Source organism: Enhydra lutris, unplaced genomic scaffold (genome assembly GCF_002288905.1).
Source record: "Enhydra lutris kenyoni isolate GAN:26980312 unplaced genomic scaffold, ASM228890v2 scaffoldscaffold9, whole genome shotgun sequence".
In the NCBI taxonomy this organism is placed as follows: Eukaryota; Metazoa; Chordata; class Mammalia; order Carnivora; family Mustelidae; genus Enhydra; species Enhydra lutris.
The window spans coordinates 43,186,787-43,202,841 of NW_019154093.1; the positions used below are offsets into that span (position 1 = coordinate 43,186,787).

At 34.0% G+C, this 16,055-nt stretch overlaps 1 protein-coding gene and 1 pseudogene across 1 annotated transcript in view; one reads left to right on the forward strand and one right to left on the reverse strand.

Moving 5' to 3' along the window:
• The window catches only part of LOC111143448 (mutS homolog 4), a 110,612-nt gene extending 100,036 nt beyond the window's left edge, over nt 1-10,576 (forward strand). The window contains exons 18-20 of the mRNA XM_022497204.1: nt 2,757-2,931; nt 4,304-4,392; nt 10,385-10,576. Coding sequence (XP_022352912.1) covers nt 2,757-2,931; nt 4,304-4,392; nt 10,385-10,576 — 456 coding nt within the window. The remainder of the gene's footprint in view (nt 1-2,756; nt 2,932-4,303; nt 4,393-10,384) is intronic.
• On the reverse strand, nt 1,193-1,432 carry LOC111143635 (annotated as a pseudogene).
• Nucleotides 10,577-16,055: the final 5,479 nt, after the last annotated feature.

The following is a 16,055-nucleotide window of genomic DNA, read 5'->3' on the forward strand; positions in this document are numbered from 1 at the left end:
CTTCCTCATATCAGAGAGATCATATGAGAGCTGTCTTTCTCTGATTGACTTATTTCGCTAAGCATAATACCCTCTAGTTCCATCCACGTCGTCGCAAATGGCAAGATTTCACTTCTTTTGATGGCTGCATAGTATTCCATTGTATATATATACCACGTCTTCTTTATCCATTCATCTGTTGATGGACATCTAGGTTCTTTCCATAGTTTGGCTATTGTAGATATTGCTGCTATAAACATTCGGGTGCATGTGCCCCTTCGGATCACTCTGTTTGTATATTTAGTGTAAATACCCAGTAGTGCAATTGCTGGGTCATAGGGTAGCTCTGTTTTCAACTTTTTGAGGAACCTCCATGCTGTTTTCTGGAGTGGTTGCACTAGCTTGCATTCCCACCAACAGTGCAGGAGGGTTCCCCTTTCTCCACATCCTCGCCAGCATCTGTCACTTCCTAACTTATTAATTTTAGCCATTCTGATTGGTGTGAGGTGGTATCTCATTGTGGTTTTGATTTGTATTTCCCTGATGCCGAGTGATGTGGAGCACTTTTTCATGTGTCTGTTGGCCATCTGGATGTCTTCTTTGCAGAAATGTCTATTCATGTCCTCTGCCCATTTCTTGATGGGATTATTTGTTCTTTGGTTGTAGAGTTTGATAAGTTTTTAATAGATTTTGGATACTAGCCCTTTATCTGATATGTCGTTTGCAAGTATCTTCTCCCATTCTGTCAGTTGTCTTTTGGTTTTGTTAACTGTTTCCTTTGCTGTGCAAAAGCTTTTGATCTTGATGAAGTCCCAATAGTTCATTTTTGCCCTGCTTCCCTTGCCTTTGGCGACATTCCTAGGAAGAAGTTGCTGCGACTGAGGTTGAAGAGGTTGCTGCCTGTGTTTTCCTCAAGGATTTTGATGGATTCCTTTCTCACATTGAGGTCCTTCATCCATTTTGAGTCTATTTTCGTGTGTGGTGTAAGGAAATGATCCAATTTCATTTTTTCTGCATGTGGCTGTCCATAGAGCAACAGAATTTTAACGAATAGTTTTCTGAATCAGTTCTGGGGTTTCTGGAATTGACTCTTTAATCTGATTAGATTTACTTTATTTTATTTTTATTATTTAACTCAAAGACTTGTTTTATTATAGGACATGGGTTGGGACAAATGGGAAGGGGTAGATATAGTGGGCAACTATGGCCCTAATTAGTATTGGATGCCCATCCTGATGGCCGTGAATGTGCTAAAGATGCCACCACTCTGCATTATGGTTTTCCTGATGCCACCCATCAGCTCCCAACCCCACATTCCAACCCTGAGCAAAAAATAAGTACCCAAGAGCACCCCAGCTGCCATGCCCACTGCATAGCCCATCATAAAGCCCATCTACACGTGGTTGAAGCAGCTTGGCTTGGTGTGTCTATAGGGCCCTATAGCCACTGGCATCCTCTTAGTGTTCAGGTCCCTGTACCATGGTGCCCCCACCTCACCTCTAATCTGATTAAAAATACTAATGACTCTATTTCTAGTAGTAGAGTGTAGTAGTTTTGTTTGATACATAAATTTTGAGGACATTAATGTTATTATGAACATAGTCCTTACTAGTTTACTGAATTTCTGAATTTTTTCTGTTGCTTTATAAATTTGGTTTTATACCCCTTTTGATTTATTAAGTAGTTGAATCTTTTCATTTTTCTGTCCTATACCTCTTGTCACACCCCCTTAATGGTTGATGCCATTTGCCAGCCCAAATATTTTCTTTTTAATGTCTTAAGACTTTCTTTTTCCACCAATCACATCTTTATAGTTTTTTTTTTCTGGTAATATCTTAAAACATAACCAATTATGCAAATCTCTAGTTTAGTAACTCAAGACTGGAAACCATGTGCTGGTCACATTACTTGAACCCTCTGCATCAATACCTAAGATACTTATGGAAAATGGAGTTTTCTGGGATTCCACATTAAAATAAGTACCAAGAATTTGCATCTTTAACAAGCTCCCCAGGGGATTACTATAGTTTGAGAATCATTGTCCTAAGCATTATTCTCCACCTTTTCTTTCTTCCTTTTAAGTACCTAACCTAAACACAATGCAAATCTAAAACCTAAAAATCTTTGTGATTTTGAATACCTAAGACAAACCATTGATTCCACTTTCCAAAAAATAGTTATATGGAGGGAAGCTACTTTTAAAGTAAAGTTTTTTTTAAAAGTTGAGAGATATGTTATGATTTTATTTGTAGATTACTTTTCTTTTTTTTTTTTTAAGATTTTATTTATTTATCAGAGAGAGAGAGGGAGAGAGAGCGAGCACAGGCAGACAGAATGGCAGGCAGAGGGAGAAGCAGGCTCCCTGCCAAGCAAGGAGCCCGATGTGGGACTCGATCCCAGGATGCTGGGATCATGACCTGAGCCGAAGGCAGCCGCCTAACCAACTGAGCCACCCAGGCGTCCCTGTAGATTACTTTTCTAATAAATGATTACCTCACTTAGCAGCTTTATTTCTGGTAAATCTCGTCTTTTGAATATCTTCAGATTTTTTTTTAGGATTTTATTTTTAAATTTGTTCTCTTTTTTGTAATATAACATATGTGTGATGTGTAAACATAATAAAATGTCTCTTTCATTGAATATAAATTTGCAAAATATTTTGAAATGAGTTGACCAGTATTAGTTTCATTCCTACACTTTTGCCAAGCTACCTGGAAAATCAAACTAATTTTTTTTCTAGTTCATTTAAAAAATACATTCATTGTTATATATTCTAGGCATTTACACTGTTTGCTACGCATTTCCTGGAACTGTGTCATATAGAGGTCCTGTATCCTAATGTAGAAAACATGCATTTTGAAGTTCAGCATGTGAAGAACACTTCAAGGAATAAAGAAGCAATCTTGTATACCTACAAACTTTGTAAGGGACTCACAGAAGAAAAAAATTATGGTATTGCATATGGAAATTATATCTATATAATATCTATTGAAACACTACATATTCTCATAATTCTTTTCCCCTTTACTTGGCTCTTAATCTAAGCAACTTTTCCTATCGTTCTTTTGAGTGTTTATGCTCTAAGACTGTATTTTCTATATCAAACTCACATTTTATGTACATTAAGTTTATATTTAAATTTATATTAATCAGTACTTACGTAGAATTACAACACATTAAAGTCCCAGAAGTATTAGTTTCTATTCTGAGGAAAATGTAATTTAGTTTATATTTGCAAGTTATAAATGAATTGAAAATTGTATATTTCTTATACACTTTTTCAGTAACATCTGTTTTCTTCAGATGTAGGGAACTTGATCATCTAAAGTCTTAAAAGGGAATGTATTACCAAACCATATGATGCTTGTAAACTTGATTAGATATTTTCTACCTAAATCATTATATGACGTGTAAAATATCATGGATTCAGAAATTTTTAAATTGATCCATAAATATAAATTTCCTAAAATAATTTTAGCTATGAATGTGACCCTCTGTGGGGCGGGAAGCATCTTTGTTTTGCTATTTGAAATGAGAAATCAACTGCATAACTTAATTTGTATCAGATACTCTATTTTTATAAGCTTTAATTTCATCTATTACATGGGGATAATTTTCCATGTATGTAGGGCTTATGAAGATTAAATGAATTATCAAACATCTGTTTAATATAGTACCTAGCAATTAGTAACTTCTCAGTAAATGTGCTAACGTTGTTTCTATTGCCTCTAAAGAAATACATACAATAAACTGTTAACACACTGTAGAAAGCCTTTGTGGCATTTATACAACAAAATTAGGCTCAGGGAACATGAGAATACTAGGTAGTACTTTGAATTGCATGAGGAATAGTCATCTATAGTTATATCTTGTGAAAAATCCCCCTCTCAATGATCTGCTAGACAGATGAATATTCAGCTTTAGGGTTATCTCCGTGACTAGGGTTATCTCTCCTCCCTTGCAAAGCTCATATTCTTTGAACCTTCTATTAACCAACTGCATTTGTAGTTGGAATTTCATTGTTATTATTCAGTTTTCTAGTTACCCCTTTTCTTTACCCTATCATGTTTTCCTGTCTCAGATATATGTTGAGAGGTAATTGATATTCTAACTTGTCATGCATCTTGGACAACTAATTAAATCTTATGATTGGTAAATTGTCATCCGGAACTTTGGAAAACTTAATTTGGAGAATGGCTAAGTTCTTCATAAATGCCTGTAGGATGGAAGTTTAAATCTGTGAAGAAAAGATTATTACTGCTTAAAATAAACGTAATACCTGCCATAACAACAACAACATATAGCCCATTGTCTATAATTTTAGGATTAAAAGCTGCAGAGGTGTCATCACTCCCATCATCAATTGTCTTGGATGCCAAAGAAATCACAGCTCAAATTACGAGACAGACTTTGGTAAGAAACTTTTTAGCAATAAGAATTGGTTTTCCAATTCAGGAAAATACTTCTAGTGTACATTATTATAATGGTGTTGTACCTAAGTATATAATAATATTAATTATTAAGGCATTTAAAATAAAACCTAATTTTTAAAAAGATTTTATTTATTTATTCGACAGAGATAGCATAAGTAGGCAGAGAACAGCAGGCAGGGAGAGACAGAGAAGCAGGGTCTCCACTGAGCAGGGATCCCAATGTGGGGCTCAATGCCGGGACTTTGGGATCATGACCTGAGTCAAAGGCAGCCACTTAACTGACTGAGCCACTCAAGCCCCTAAAAACCTAATTCTAAATAAGGCAAATCTTTTTTTTACTTCTCACAATTTTTTTGGTTTGGTCTATTTCAACCTTTCCCAACAAATCAGCCAGTAAGTTAGTAGACAAAAGTTAAACAGTTTGGTTCCTATAATACTTACTGCTACACTAACTTTATGATGAAAAAATAAGTCTATATAAAGTAAGCATTAAAAATAAAAATCACTCTGATGAATCACAGACCTGTACCCCTGAAACAAAAAATACATTATATGTTAATAAAAAATAAAAATCACAGGTTGCCTGGGTGGCTCAGTCAGTTAACTATCTGACTCTTGATCGGCTCATGTCATGATCTCAGGGTTGTGAGATTAAGTCCCAAGTTGGCCTCTGCACTGGGTGTAGAGCCTGATTAAGATTCTCTCTCTCCCTCTCTCCCAAGCCCCACTCATACTTGTTCTCTCTAAAAAATAAATAAAAATAAAAAATAAAAATTACTATGCACCATACTTTAGCATCTTTTTTTTTTTAAGATTTTATTTATTTATTTGACAGACAGAGATCACAAGCGGGCAGAGAGGCAGGCAGAGGGAGAGAGAGAAGCAGGCTCCCCACTGAGTTGAGAGTCCGACGCGGGGCTCGATCCCAGGACTCTGGGATCATGACCTGAGCCGAAGGCAGAGGCTTTAACCCACTGAGCCACCCAGGTGCCCCACTTTAGCATCTTTTAAAATAGTATTTAAGACTTTTATCCATTATCATATATAAGCCTCCTGACTTCATGAAGCGGTTAGGTCTTTCTAGTATAAGATTAATAAGCTGTTACTTTTACTCATGTTTTTGCAACTGAGGTTCACAGAGGTTAAGTGTTTTGCTATTGAACTCACATCTATTGACTAAAAATTTGGAAATCTTTTTTTTAACATCAGTTTGCTTTATGTTTTAAGAATACAGTGTGTTCAGTAAACTAAGCTATGTGCATTATGAAATTTTCTTCAGTAGTAACAGTTTCCTTTGTCTTTCTCTCTTAACCTGCTTTTAATTTTTATTGTATCCCTTTAGTCTCTTGAGTTTCTAGACTATCTTCATGACTTTACTTACCTAATCCTCCATTTGAATCTCTTCAACAATTTTGGCAGTGTTGGCTTCTGAAGAATCTCTCATTACCTAGTTCCTTAGTCTTCATCTTGTAAGATTCCAATTATATCAAGCCTTCTTGAGTTGCCTTCTAGGCTTTGGCTTTCCTGATAATGATTCTTAAAATATATTCTAGACAAACTAATCTTATCTACAGCAAATTGATATATTCTACCTTTAGTCAAATATTTTATTGGATAGTTTTTCCCCTTTTATTGTTCTGTATAGTTTTTTTTAACTCTCAAAACTTTCTACTCTTCCCAAACTTTACCCTCAATGTCCTCACTCTACAGAAAATTCACTTCCTATATTTTTTGAGAGACTTGAAGTTATCTTGATGAATCCTTGAACTTCTTGAAAACTCTATTTTGGAATATCTGTTTTTCACCGTGTTCTCTTCTTTTCTATCTCAGAGAAAAAGATTATCTTTCAATTTATTCAAGGCTAACTTTTCCACCTTCTTTCCATATCCAATAAGATGTAACTTCATCAGATTCCTTTCTTCTCTCTCTTTAAAGATTTTATTTTATTTTATTTTATTATTTTTTTTTTTTAAAGATTTTGTTTATTTATTTGTCAGAGAGAGAGAGAGCAAGCACAGGCAGACAGAGTGGCAGGCAGAGGCAGAGGGAGAAGCAGGCTCCCTGCCGAGCAAGGAGCCCGATGCGGGACTCGATCCCAGAACGCTGGGATCATGACCTGAGCCGAAGGCAGCTGCTTAACCAACTGAGCCACCCAGGCGTCCCTAAAGATTTTATTTTAAATAATTTCTATACCCAACATGGGGCTCGAACTCACAATCCTGAGAGCAATAGTCATGTGAGCCAGTGAGGTGCCCCACTTTTTAAAAAGATTTTTTAAAAGTAATTTCTATACCAAACATGGGGCTTGAGTTTACAATCCTGAGATCAAGAGCCATATGTTCTACCAACTGAGCCAGCCAGGTATCCTTTGTTCCCCTTCTTCTCTTTGCATCCTTAGTGTTTGTTCACTGGCTTTTCCTTTTCCTATGAATATGCTTAGGTTTTTCCTAAGAAATCCTTCTTTATTACCTTACTTCTCAAAATATATTTCTCTCTCTCTCTCTCTTTTTTTTTTTTTTTTTTACTGCCAACTTCTTAAGAGATTATAATAACAATTTACTTCTTCCATTTTCTACTTGCAAACTAGATCTTGTCATCATGCCACTGAAACTTTCTTTGTGAAATACCAACTAATGATTAACTCTTATGGCCTTTTTTTTTTTTTTTTTTTTTTTTTTTTCCACTTCTCATCTTCCCTGGTCTCTCTGTGGTGTTTGATACTACCCTTCTTTCCCTTTTCATAATTCTTTTCTGTCTTGGCTACTGTGAAATGGTCCTCTCCTGGATGTCTTCATTTTCCTACCTCCGATTACCCCTTTTTTTCTTTTTTCACCAGTGCTTTTTTTTTTGTTCAATTTTTATTTAAATTCTAGTTAATTATACAGCGCAATATTGGTTTCAGGAGTAGAATTCAGTGATTGACCACTTATTTACAATATCCAGTACTCATCACAACAAACACCCTCCTAACACCCATCACCTATCTAGCCCACCCGCCGTACGTCCTTCTATCAACTGTCAGTTTTTACTCTATTGTGAATAGTCCCTTATGGTTTGTTTCCTTCTCTCTTTTTTTCCCCTCCCTCCTATATATTCATCTGCTTTCTTTCTTAAATTCCACAAATCATATTGTATTTGTCTTTCTCTGACTGATTTATTTTGCTTTAGCATAATATACTCTAGCTCCATCCATCCATCTGTCTTGCAAATGGCAAGATTTCATTTTTGGCTGAGTAATATTCCATTGTATATATATACCACCTCATCTTTATCTGTTCATCTGTCGATAGACATCTGGGCTCTTTCTATAGTTGGCTATTGTTGATAATGCACATAGCCCTTAAGTCTGTATTTTTGTATCCTTTGGGTAAATACCTACTAGTGTAATTCCTGGGTCATCAGGTAGTTCTATTTTAACTTTTTGAGGAATCTCCATACCATTTTCTGGAGTGACTGCACCAGTTTGCATTCCCACCAACAGTGCAAGAGGGTTCCCCTTTCTCTTCATCCTCACTAACATCTGTTGTTTCCTGTGTGGTTAATTTTAGCCATTCTGACAAGTGTGAGGTGGTATCTCGTGGTTTTGATTTGTATTTCCCTAATAACGAGTCTTTTTATGTGTCTGTTAGCCATCTGGATGTCATCTTTGGAGAAATGTCTATCTCATGTCTTCTGCCCATTTCTTAACTGTATTACTTGTTTTTTATGTGTTGAGTTTAATAAGTTCTTTATAGATTTTGGATACTAACGCATTATCAGATATATTAGCAGCTATCTTCTCCCATTCTGTAGGCTGCCTTTTAGTTTTGTTGATTGTTTCCTTTGCTGTGCAGAAGCTTTTTATCTTAATGAAGTCCCAATAGCTCATTTTTGCCTTTGTTTTCCTTGCCTTTGAAAACATATCTAGCAAGAAGTTGCTGCAGCCGAGGTCAAAGAAACTGCTGCCTATGTTCTTCTCTAGGATTTTGATAGTTTCCTGTCTCACATTTAGGTCTTTCATCCATTTTGAATTTCTTTTTGTGTATTTTACCAGTGCTTTTTATCATTCCACTTATTAAATGGAAATTTCCCTAAGATTTTGCCCTTCCTTCTGTGTTTGAAACTATATTCTTGGCGAGCTCATCCATTTCTCAGCTTTCATTTTCACTTCTTTTTTACTTTGAATCCATATATTTTTCTTTGTATTTCTTCTTGAAATCTCAGTTTATGTTTTCATTCTTTAATAGGACCAAAATTAAATTTATAATATGAAAAAAATCTCATTTTTTTGCTCCTAAATTTCTCAGCGACCCATTATAATCATCTTTGAGTCCTTCTTAATCACCTCTCATTAACACTATGCAGTAGATTCTCTTTTCAATCCATCATATATACATATACCAGATTCTAAGCATGACTTTTATCATGTTTTCCTGTTCAGAAACTTTTGGTTGTTTCTTACGAAATTAAAGTGAAACTCCTTAGCCAGGGACCATTCTAAATTTTTGAGGATTTCCTGTGGCTTAGGAATTTACATTTTTAACCAGTCTTCAGATGATTCTTAAACACACTAAAGTTTGTTAACTACTGCTTTATGATCTCCCTTTTGTTTACTACTCCAACCTTAGATAACATTTCTCAATTTAACTTAAACCTACATTTCTGACACATTGAATTATTTGTCATTTCATCATTTTGACCTGTGTACCAGGATTTCTAATGTGTCTGCTCTTGCTGTTTCCTCCATCCAGAATGCCCTTACTTCTCTGTTCTTCTGTCCATCGAGAGTCATTCCAAATATTCCATCCTACTTAAGCTTTTCTTGACCTGAGCTGGGAATGAGTTCTTCTTCCTCTAAACTTTGAATCTCTCTCCTGAGACTTATCATAATTACCTAAATCAGCTGCTTATGAATATGTCTCTTTCACTATAATAATATGTCTCTTTCTTTGAGCCTCTTGAGTTCTAGTGGCATGTCATATAGACATTTTTGTATCCCCAGTAGACATAAACACAAGGCTGGGGGCCTGGAATATAGATGATAATAGATATTCAGTAAATGTGTATTATTTAGATAATAAACTGATAGTTGATCATTCAATGTATCAGATAGATGGGTGAATATATGATAATCTTATTTTACTTCATGGAGTTGGATTCATTTTACTTATAGTGAGAGAAGAAAAATATCTTGAATTGCTTTCTATTGAGAAAGAGTTGGAGGGATTTTATTTCCCTTAGTAAAAGGAAACTCACTAACTTTACATTAACAGTTTAGACTGAAAATGGTAATTCTTCTATCTAGCTCAGGAAACAAGGTGAATGAAGATTTTTCCAGCTGTACTCCTATCACTTTGAATAGTAATTCAAAGACTATCTAAAAGCCTTCTAAAATATTAGAAAATTCCCCTTTTAAACATTATTTCTTGGGCATCATAACTATAGATTGTTAAGAATTGGCATAATTTCAAGTAGATATTTATAGCACTTATTTTCAAAATGTAATCTACTCCTCAGGCAATATATTTTCTTAGATTCTAGCAGTTTCTATACATTAAATCTCTCAGAGGGACAAGCAACTTACTGTTGACCCATTCTGTCTACCAGTTTTATCTATTGGGGAATTAAAGTAGGAGATAGCAGAGTAGTACTCTTGGGTGACATTTAAAATGAATACTGAATAGCAATGAGCAATTATGTTGAGTGAGAAATTTGACCTATTTAGCAGATCTTTTTTCATTGAAAAGTGATTTTCAAGAATATAGGAATCCATGATAAAGTAAATACTCATGAAAAATTTTATTCTTTCAAAACAATATTTCTTTATTTTTTCTGGTATGTTCTTTGCTAGTTGAATGGAATTGACGTATCCAAAGAAATTAGTTACCTTTGAGTTCTATATTTCTATGAAAGGAAAGAGAAAATTGCCAAAATTTAAAAACAAAGTCATACTAATCATATTTTAATTTTTATCTATATTTTTTCAATAACAGCAAAACCAAAGGAGTACCCCTGAGATGGAAAGACAGAGAGCAGTGTACCATCTAGCTACTAGGCTTGTTCAAACTGCTCGAAACTCTCAGTTGGATCCAGACAGTTTACGAATGTATTTAAGTAATCTCAAAAAGAAGTATGAAACAGATTTTTCCAGGGCTGAACAAGTTTCAGGAAAGACTGAAGAATAGTAATAATTTATATCATGTACATATCAAATAGTATATGTTCATATAGGGAAACTAGGATTCATTTTTCCTAAGAGCAAAAGAAAATATTTGCTTAATTTTATATCTTAATGGAAAATTACATTACATTATGCTAACCTCAGAATTATCATCTATCTATTGTATATAAAAAATTTGTTAAAACTTAAAATATGAAAACCATTTAAAGGACTTTTTTATGTTAGAAAAATGTCAGTATAACATTATAGTTTTTCTCATTTATGAAAATTCATGTTATTAAGTCTTAAGTGTATTTATACCAAGTTATGGTTTAAAATGTTATTGTAAATGCCTTAGTTTTTGGAAAAGAAAAAACCACCTTTTTCTTTTTTCCAGTCTGGAAACTTATGTGAGTTATTTTACACTCTCTTTTGAAGCAATAAGACCCTATGGCTCAATAATTGCTTAATTAGTACCCCCAAATTCCAAAACTGGATACTTATGGAGTTTGTTAAAATGATATTGGAAGTTTTAAAGTGGTTTTTTTTTTTTTTTGACATTGAGTATAGTTCTAAAAGGTGAAAATAAACAAATAGATATTTTGTAATGCAGAGAATGTTTTTGGAAGGGGGAGTTGCCATCACTCACCCTTTCAGTTTTCCAAATATAAGGCATTCCATTTTCTACTCACCAACCTCTTTTCCAAGTTTCAGTTTTGGCCATCTTTATTAGGTGAGTAACCAAAACAGCAAAAAGGTAATATTGATTCATTTGCCTCAGGAAGCATTTTATAGAACTGTTTTTCCATAGGCATGTGGCTTACACCATCATTTCAGAGCTTACCAGAAGGTCATTCTTGTTTCATAAATGGACCAAAAAAAAAAAAAGGGAAGACAATCGGTTGGTCAATAACTGTAAAGAGCAGGGCTATTGTTTTCTCAAATACCTTATTTCTACAATTCCATCTCATTAAATGACTTATTTACATAATCTTAGCACAAAGGCCCAAAATGGGGAAGTTATTCTTTTCTTGGACAATTAAGTATCTGGAACTCAGGGCATACATTTAATAAGCTGCAGAATTCCTACTAATTTGGCCAAAAAAATATATTCACAGACTGGTTAGGGCCCTATTTTTTGTTAATGTATTTGTATTTTATAAAATCTAATATTTTTTACTTTATTAAATTCTAAGTAATAGATATATTAAAAAAGTTTTATTTAAATAACATACGTTTTAAAATGTGAATGTAAATTGGTGTTCATATTTTAATTTGATACATGTTAAACATCCCATTAGACTACATATATTCCCTATTGTCATGTTTTAGAGAGTACCACAATATCTGAATTTGACCATTAACTATGTTTTAATTCACAGTCTTTAAAATGAATTATATTGTATGTAGTCATTCCTAAAAGCAGTTTGATAACTTAGGTTTGCCCCAAATTTCTAAAAGGCACTGAGGATGAAAAGGGCGTGGCAGATTGGGAAGAAAAGGGAAGAAGCAATAAAAGGCAGAAGGGGAGTATGCAGTGGGAGAAAAACAGGCAAGCACAGATAAGAGCAAAGTATTAAATATGTAGAATATCATTTCCTTAAATATATTAATTTCCCTTTAGGTTTAACCCTAATATTAGATTCTATCAGACTTTTAAGAAATTTTTCATGATTTAGAACTTTTGATGCAGAAACTGTAGCCAACTGATTAATCCCTTTTGTTTTAGTTTAGAATACTGAAATAAAAATAGGTTTATATCTTCTTAAAATTAAATTTTTTTCTTCAATTGTTTTGTAAGTAGCCAAAACACAAAAAAACAAATTAAATGAAAATATAATTATTATGTTATGGTACTATAGAATAGAAATGAATACTAGGGAGACAATCCATTCTTTAATTTTAAGGTCTACTTGGTCTCCTCTTCAGTACCTTTTTGCTTTGCCTTTCTCTAAAATTATAGATCATTATCTCATAATCCAGCCTTTTGAGATAAATGTTCATTTGCTCTAAAAAACTCCTTTAATTTCCACCTCAAAGCCATTCTTTTAATCTGTTCCATCTTTCTCTTCACATAAAGTAGTCTTTTTCAAGTCTAGGGTTAGGGTATATGGAAGTAGAAGAAAAAGGCAGCTTATACTCATGCTTAGGAAGTAGTGCATTTGTTTGTTTTAAAATTTGCATATAATACAATTAACTCTTTTTTTTGATGTAAAATTTTATGAATTTAGCACATTTATGGATTCAGGGAACCACTAGGACAATCCGTTTGTTCACCTAACAGTTCCTTCACCTTCACATCATTCCCTTAGTACTGTCCCTTTGTTGTCAAATCCATCCCTGACCCCTAACTTTAACCCAGCAATCACTGGAAATTAAGCATTCCATCCCTATAGTTTTGTTTTTTCCATAATGTTCAACAAATGGTATCATATAGCATGGGATCTTTTGAAACTGGCTTCTTTTACTCAGCATAATACTTTGTAGAATTTGTCCATGTTGTTGTGTCCTTTTATTGCTGACTATTTCATTGTTTGTATGTGCCATAGTTTACCCATACACTCTTTGAAAGACAATTGGGGTTCCATTTTTGGTGATTAAGAATGGAGCTGCTATAAACATTCTTGTATAGATTTTTGCATATTAAGTTTTAATTTACCTAGGTTAAATAGGAGTAGAATGGCTTTGTCATCTTGTAAGTATGTGTTTGACTTCATAATAATTTGCCAAACTGTTTTCTAAAGTGGTTCTTAAATTTTGCATTCCCATCAGCCATGGCTGAGAATGTTCCACATGTTCTCTAACACTTGGTATTATCAGTTTTTTTTTTTAATTTTAGCCATTCCAATATAGTGAGTAATGCATTTTTAAATTTTAAAGCTGTTCTGCTAATTCTTTAGCAAACAAAAACTATTCTGACTTTTAAAAAAAGATTTTATTTAATTATTTGACAGAGACATAGCAAGAGAGGGAACACAAGCAGGGAGACTGTGAGAGGGAGAACAGGCTTCCCACGGAGCAGGGAGCCCAGTGTGGGGCTCAATTCCAGGACCCTGGGATTGTGACCTGAGCCAAAGGCAGACGCTTAATGACTGAGCCACCCAGGCACCCCTCTATTCTGACCTTTTTAAGCAAATTATATCACTATCTTATATGCTAGTGTTAAAAAATATTCAAATGTCAATAAATTGTGTGTAGTATGGACTTCCTACATGCTTACTTATGAGCTTAAAATATGCTCAATTGTAATTAAATATACTTTAGTTAAATGTATGGATTCAATTCTATAATGCATTTCTACCTCACAGGAATGAAAATGGAAGGAAAGGAAAAGCAAATGATCTAGTTTTATTGCTGCTTTGCTATTTCCATTCTATTATTTAGAAATTTAAATCACACAGTTGTTTATCTTACTATAGGACCAGAATGAAAACCCATTTCGTATAAATTGTCAAAATTTTGAATAGTCCCCAGATTGCAAGTAGAGAGTGAAAATGGCTACTAAGTGCCATAATCTACCAAAATTGATCCTAGAATAGACAGTGATGGGTGAGAAACAGATTTTATTGTCAAGAACTGTGAAGGTATAACTATGTATGGTGATGAATGTTAATTAGACTTATTGTAGTGATCATTTTGCAATACATGCAAATGTTGAATAACTATGTTGTATACCTGAAACTAAAATAATGTTGTATGTCAGTTATACCTCAATTAAAAGGAAAAAAAAAAAAACTGTGAAGGGTCTGGGATTTTTACCTTACTTGCAAACTAGAGGTTTAGCGTACCACAGTTTCATGTGTGCTGTCAGAAGACAAAAGATTCTTGGGTCAGAAACAAAAGACTTTCTTGCTAATGGCACATCATGCAGTGTGAGTTTCATGTTTGTGTTGATTTCAAATATCCCCATCCTCTAAGATATGGAGTGGTCTAGTTAGATATGTACACAGTGGATTTACACTGTGTACTAACACTGAGGAACCCAAAGCTAGGGGAACCCTTTTATTATAATGAGCTTCTAGCAAACCTGCTTGACTTTTCTTTCAGAGGAAGACATAAGCTTTATTATATTAGACCCTGAAGAAACTTGCCACTGCTCAGAGGGAGACACTATCTCTGTCTTGCAAGGCTGTTCATTATACAAACATCCTTAAAAAGGTAGTCAAATATAAGACAGTGCCTCTACTCAAAAGACAGAAAAGTGAGACACCTGTGAAAAATTGTCTCCCAGTTCTCTTCTGTGGAGTGCAGCAGCTTGACCACCTTGTTGTGTAAAGAAGTCTAGTACCCTACAACTCTAAAAGAGCTAAAAGATTGCAGCAGAATAAATTTTATTTTTTAAGATAATAAATTTCTTTGCAACTAAACATACAGATTTAATTACTATTTTCATTTTGATGTTATGTTGGATCAAAACTATTCTTTGCTTTCTTTGTATCAAAATCCATATAGTTTAGGCATAGGTGAAATGGGTAAAGGCAGTAAACAGGTACAAATTTTCAGTTATAAAATAAATAAGTTCTGGGGATGTAATGCACAGCATGGTGACTATAGTTAATAATACTGTGTTGCATATTTGAAAGTGGCTGAAATTAGATTTTAAGTGTTCTTATCACAAGAAAAATATTTTAACTATGTATGTTGATGGATGTTAACTAGACTTATTGTGCTGATCATCTTGCAATATATACATATATTGAATCGTGTTATGCACCGGAAAGTAATATATGTCAATTATATCTCAACTTAAAAAGCACTACTGATCTAGTATTTAGAAGTATCACACACCAGAACACTAAAGCTCCTTGTTGTTTTTGGGGGCTAATTATTTCCAAATATTATCCATTTCTGTCCTTTTACTACTGACCCCCACCCTTTAGTTGACTAATCTTCACCTTGTATTTGTGACTTTGGCTTCTCAGGGAAGGGATTGCATCTTAATTTCCTTGGCTATTCCTTACCACCAAGCACAATATTTTATTTGCAAAAGAACTCAATAAATACTTGTTAATAGGAATACACAATGTAAAATAATATTTACCTAGCTTAGAACATATAAATAAAAGGAACTTCAGAACATCAATATGACCAAAATTTCCACAGGTAACAATTATGCTCTAACACAAAACAACTTTTAAGAGCAGAGTAAACTGGTAAATCTCAAATATAACAAAAATCTCATAATTTGTCCCATTGTATAGAAAGGTAATGAGCAGAGTCATATATTGATTTAAAATGGATTCATTTAGGGTGTCATGTGAAATTATATATATTTTTAAAGATTTACTTATTAATTTTAGGGAGAGAGCATGAGGGGGAGGACCAGAGAGAGAGGGAGAGAGAATCTCAAGCAGACTCCCGCTGAGCGTGGAGTCCAGTGCAGGGCTCAATCTCATGACCCTGAGATCAAGACCAGAGCTAAAACCAAGATTCAGACACTTAAATGACTGTGCTACACAGGCACCCCTGAAATTATATTTTCTAATGAAATATCCAATGCAATG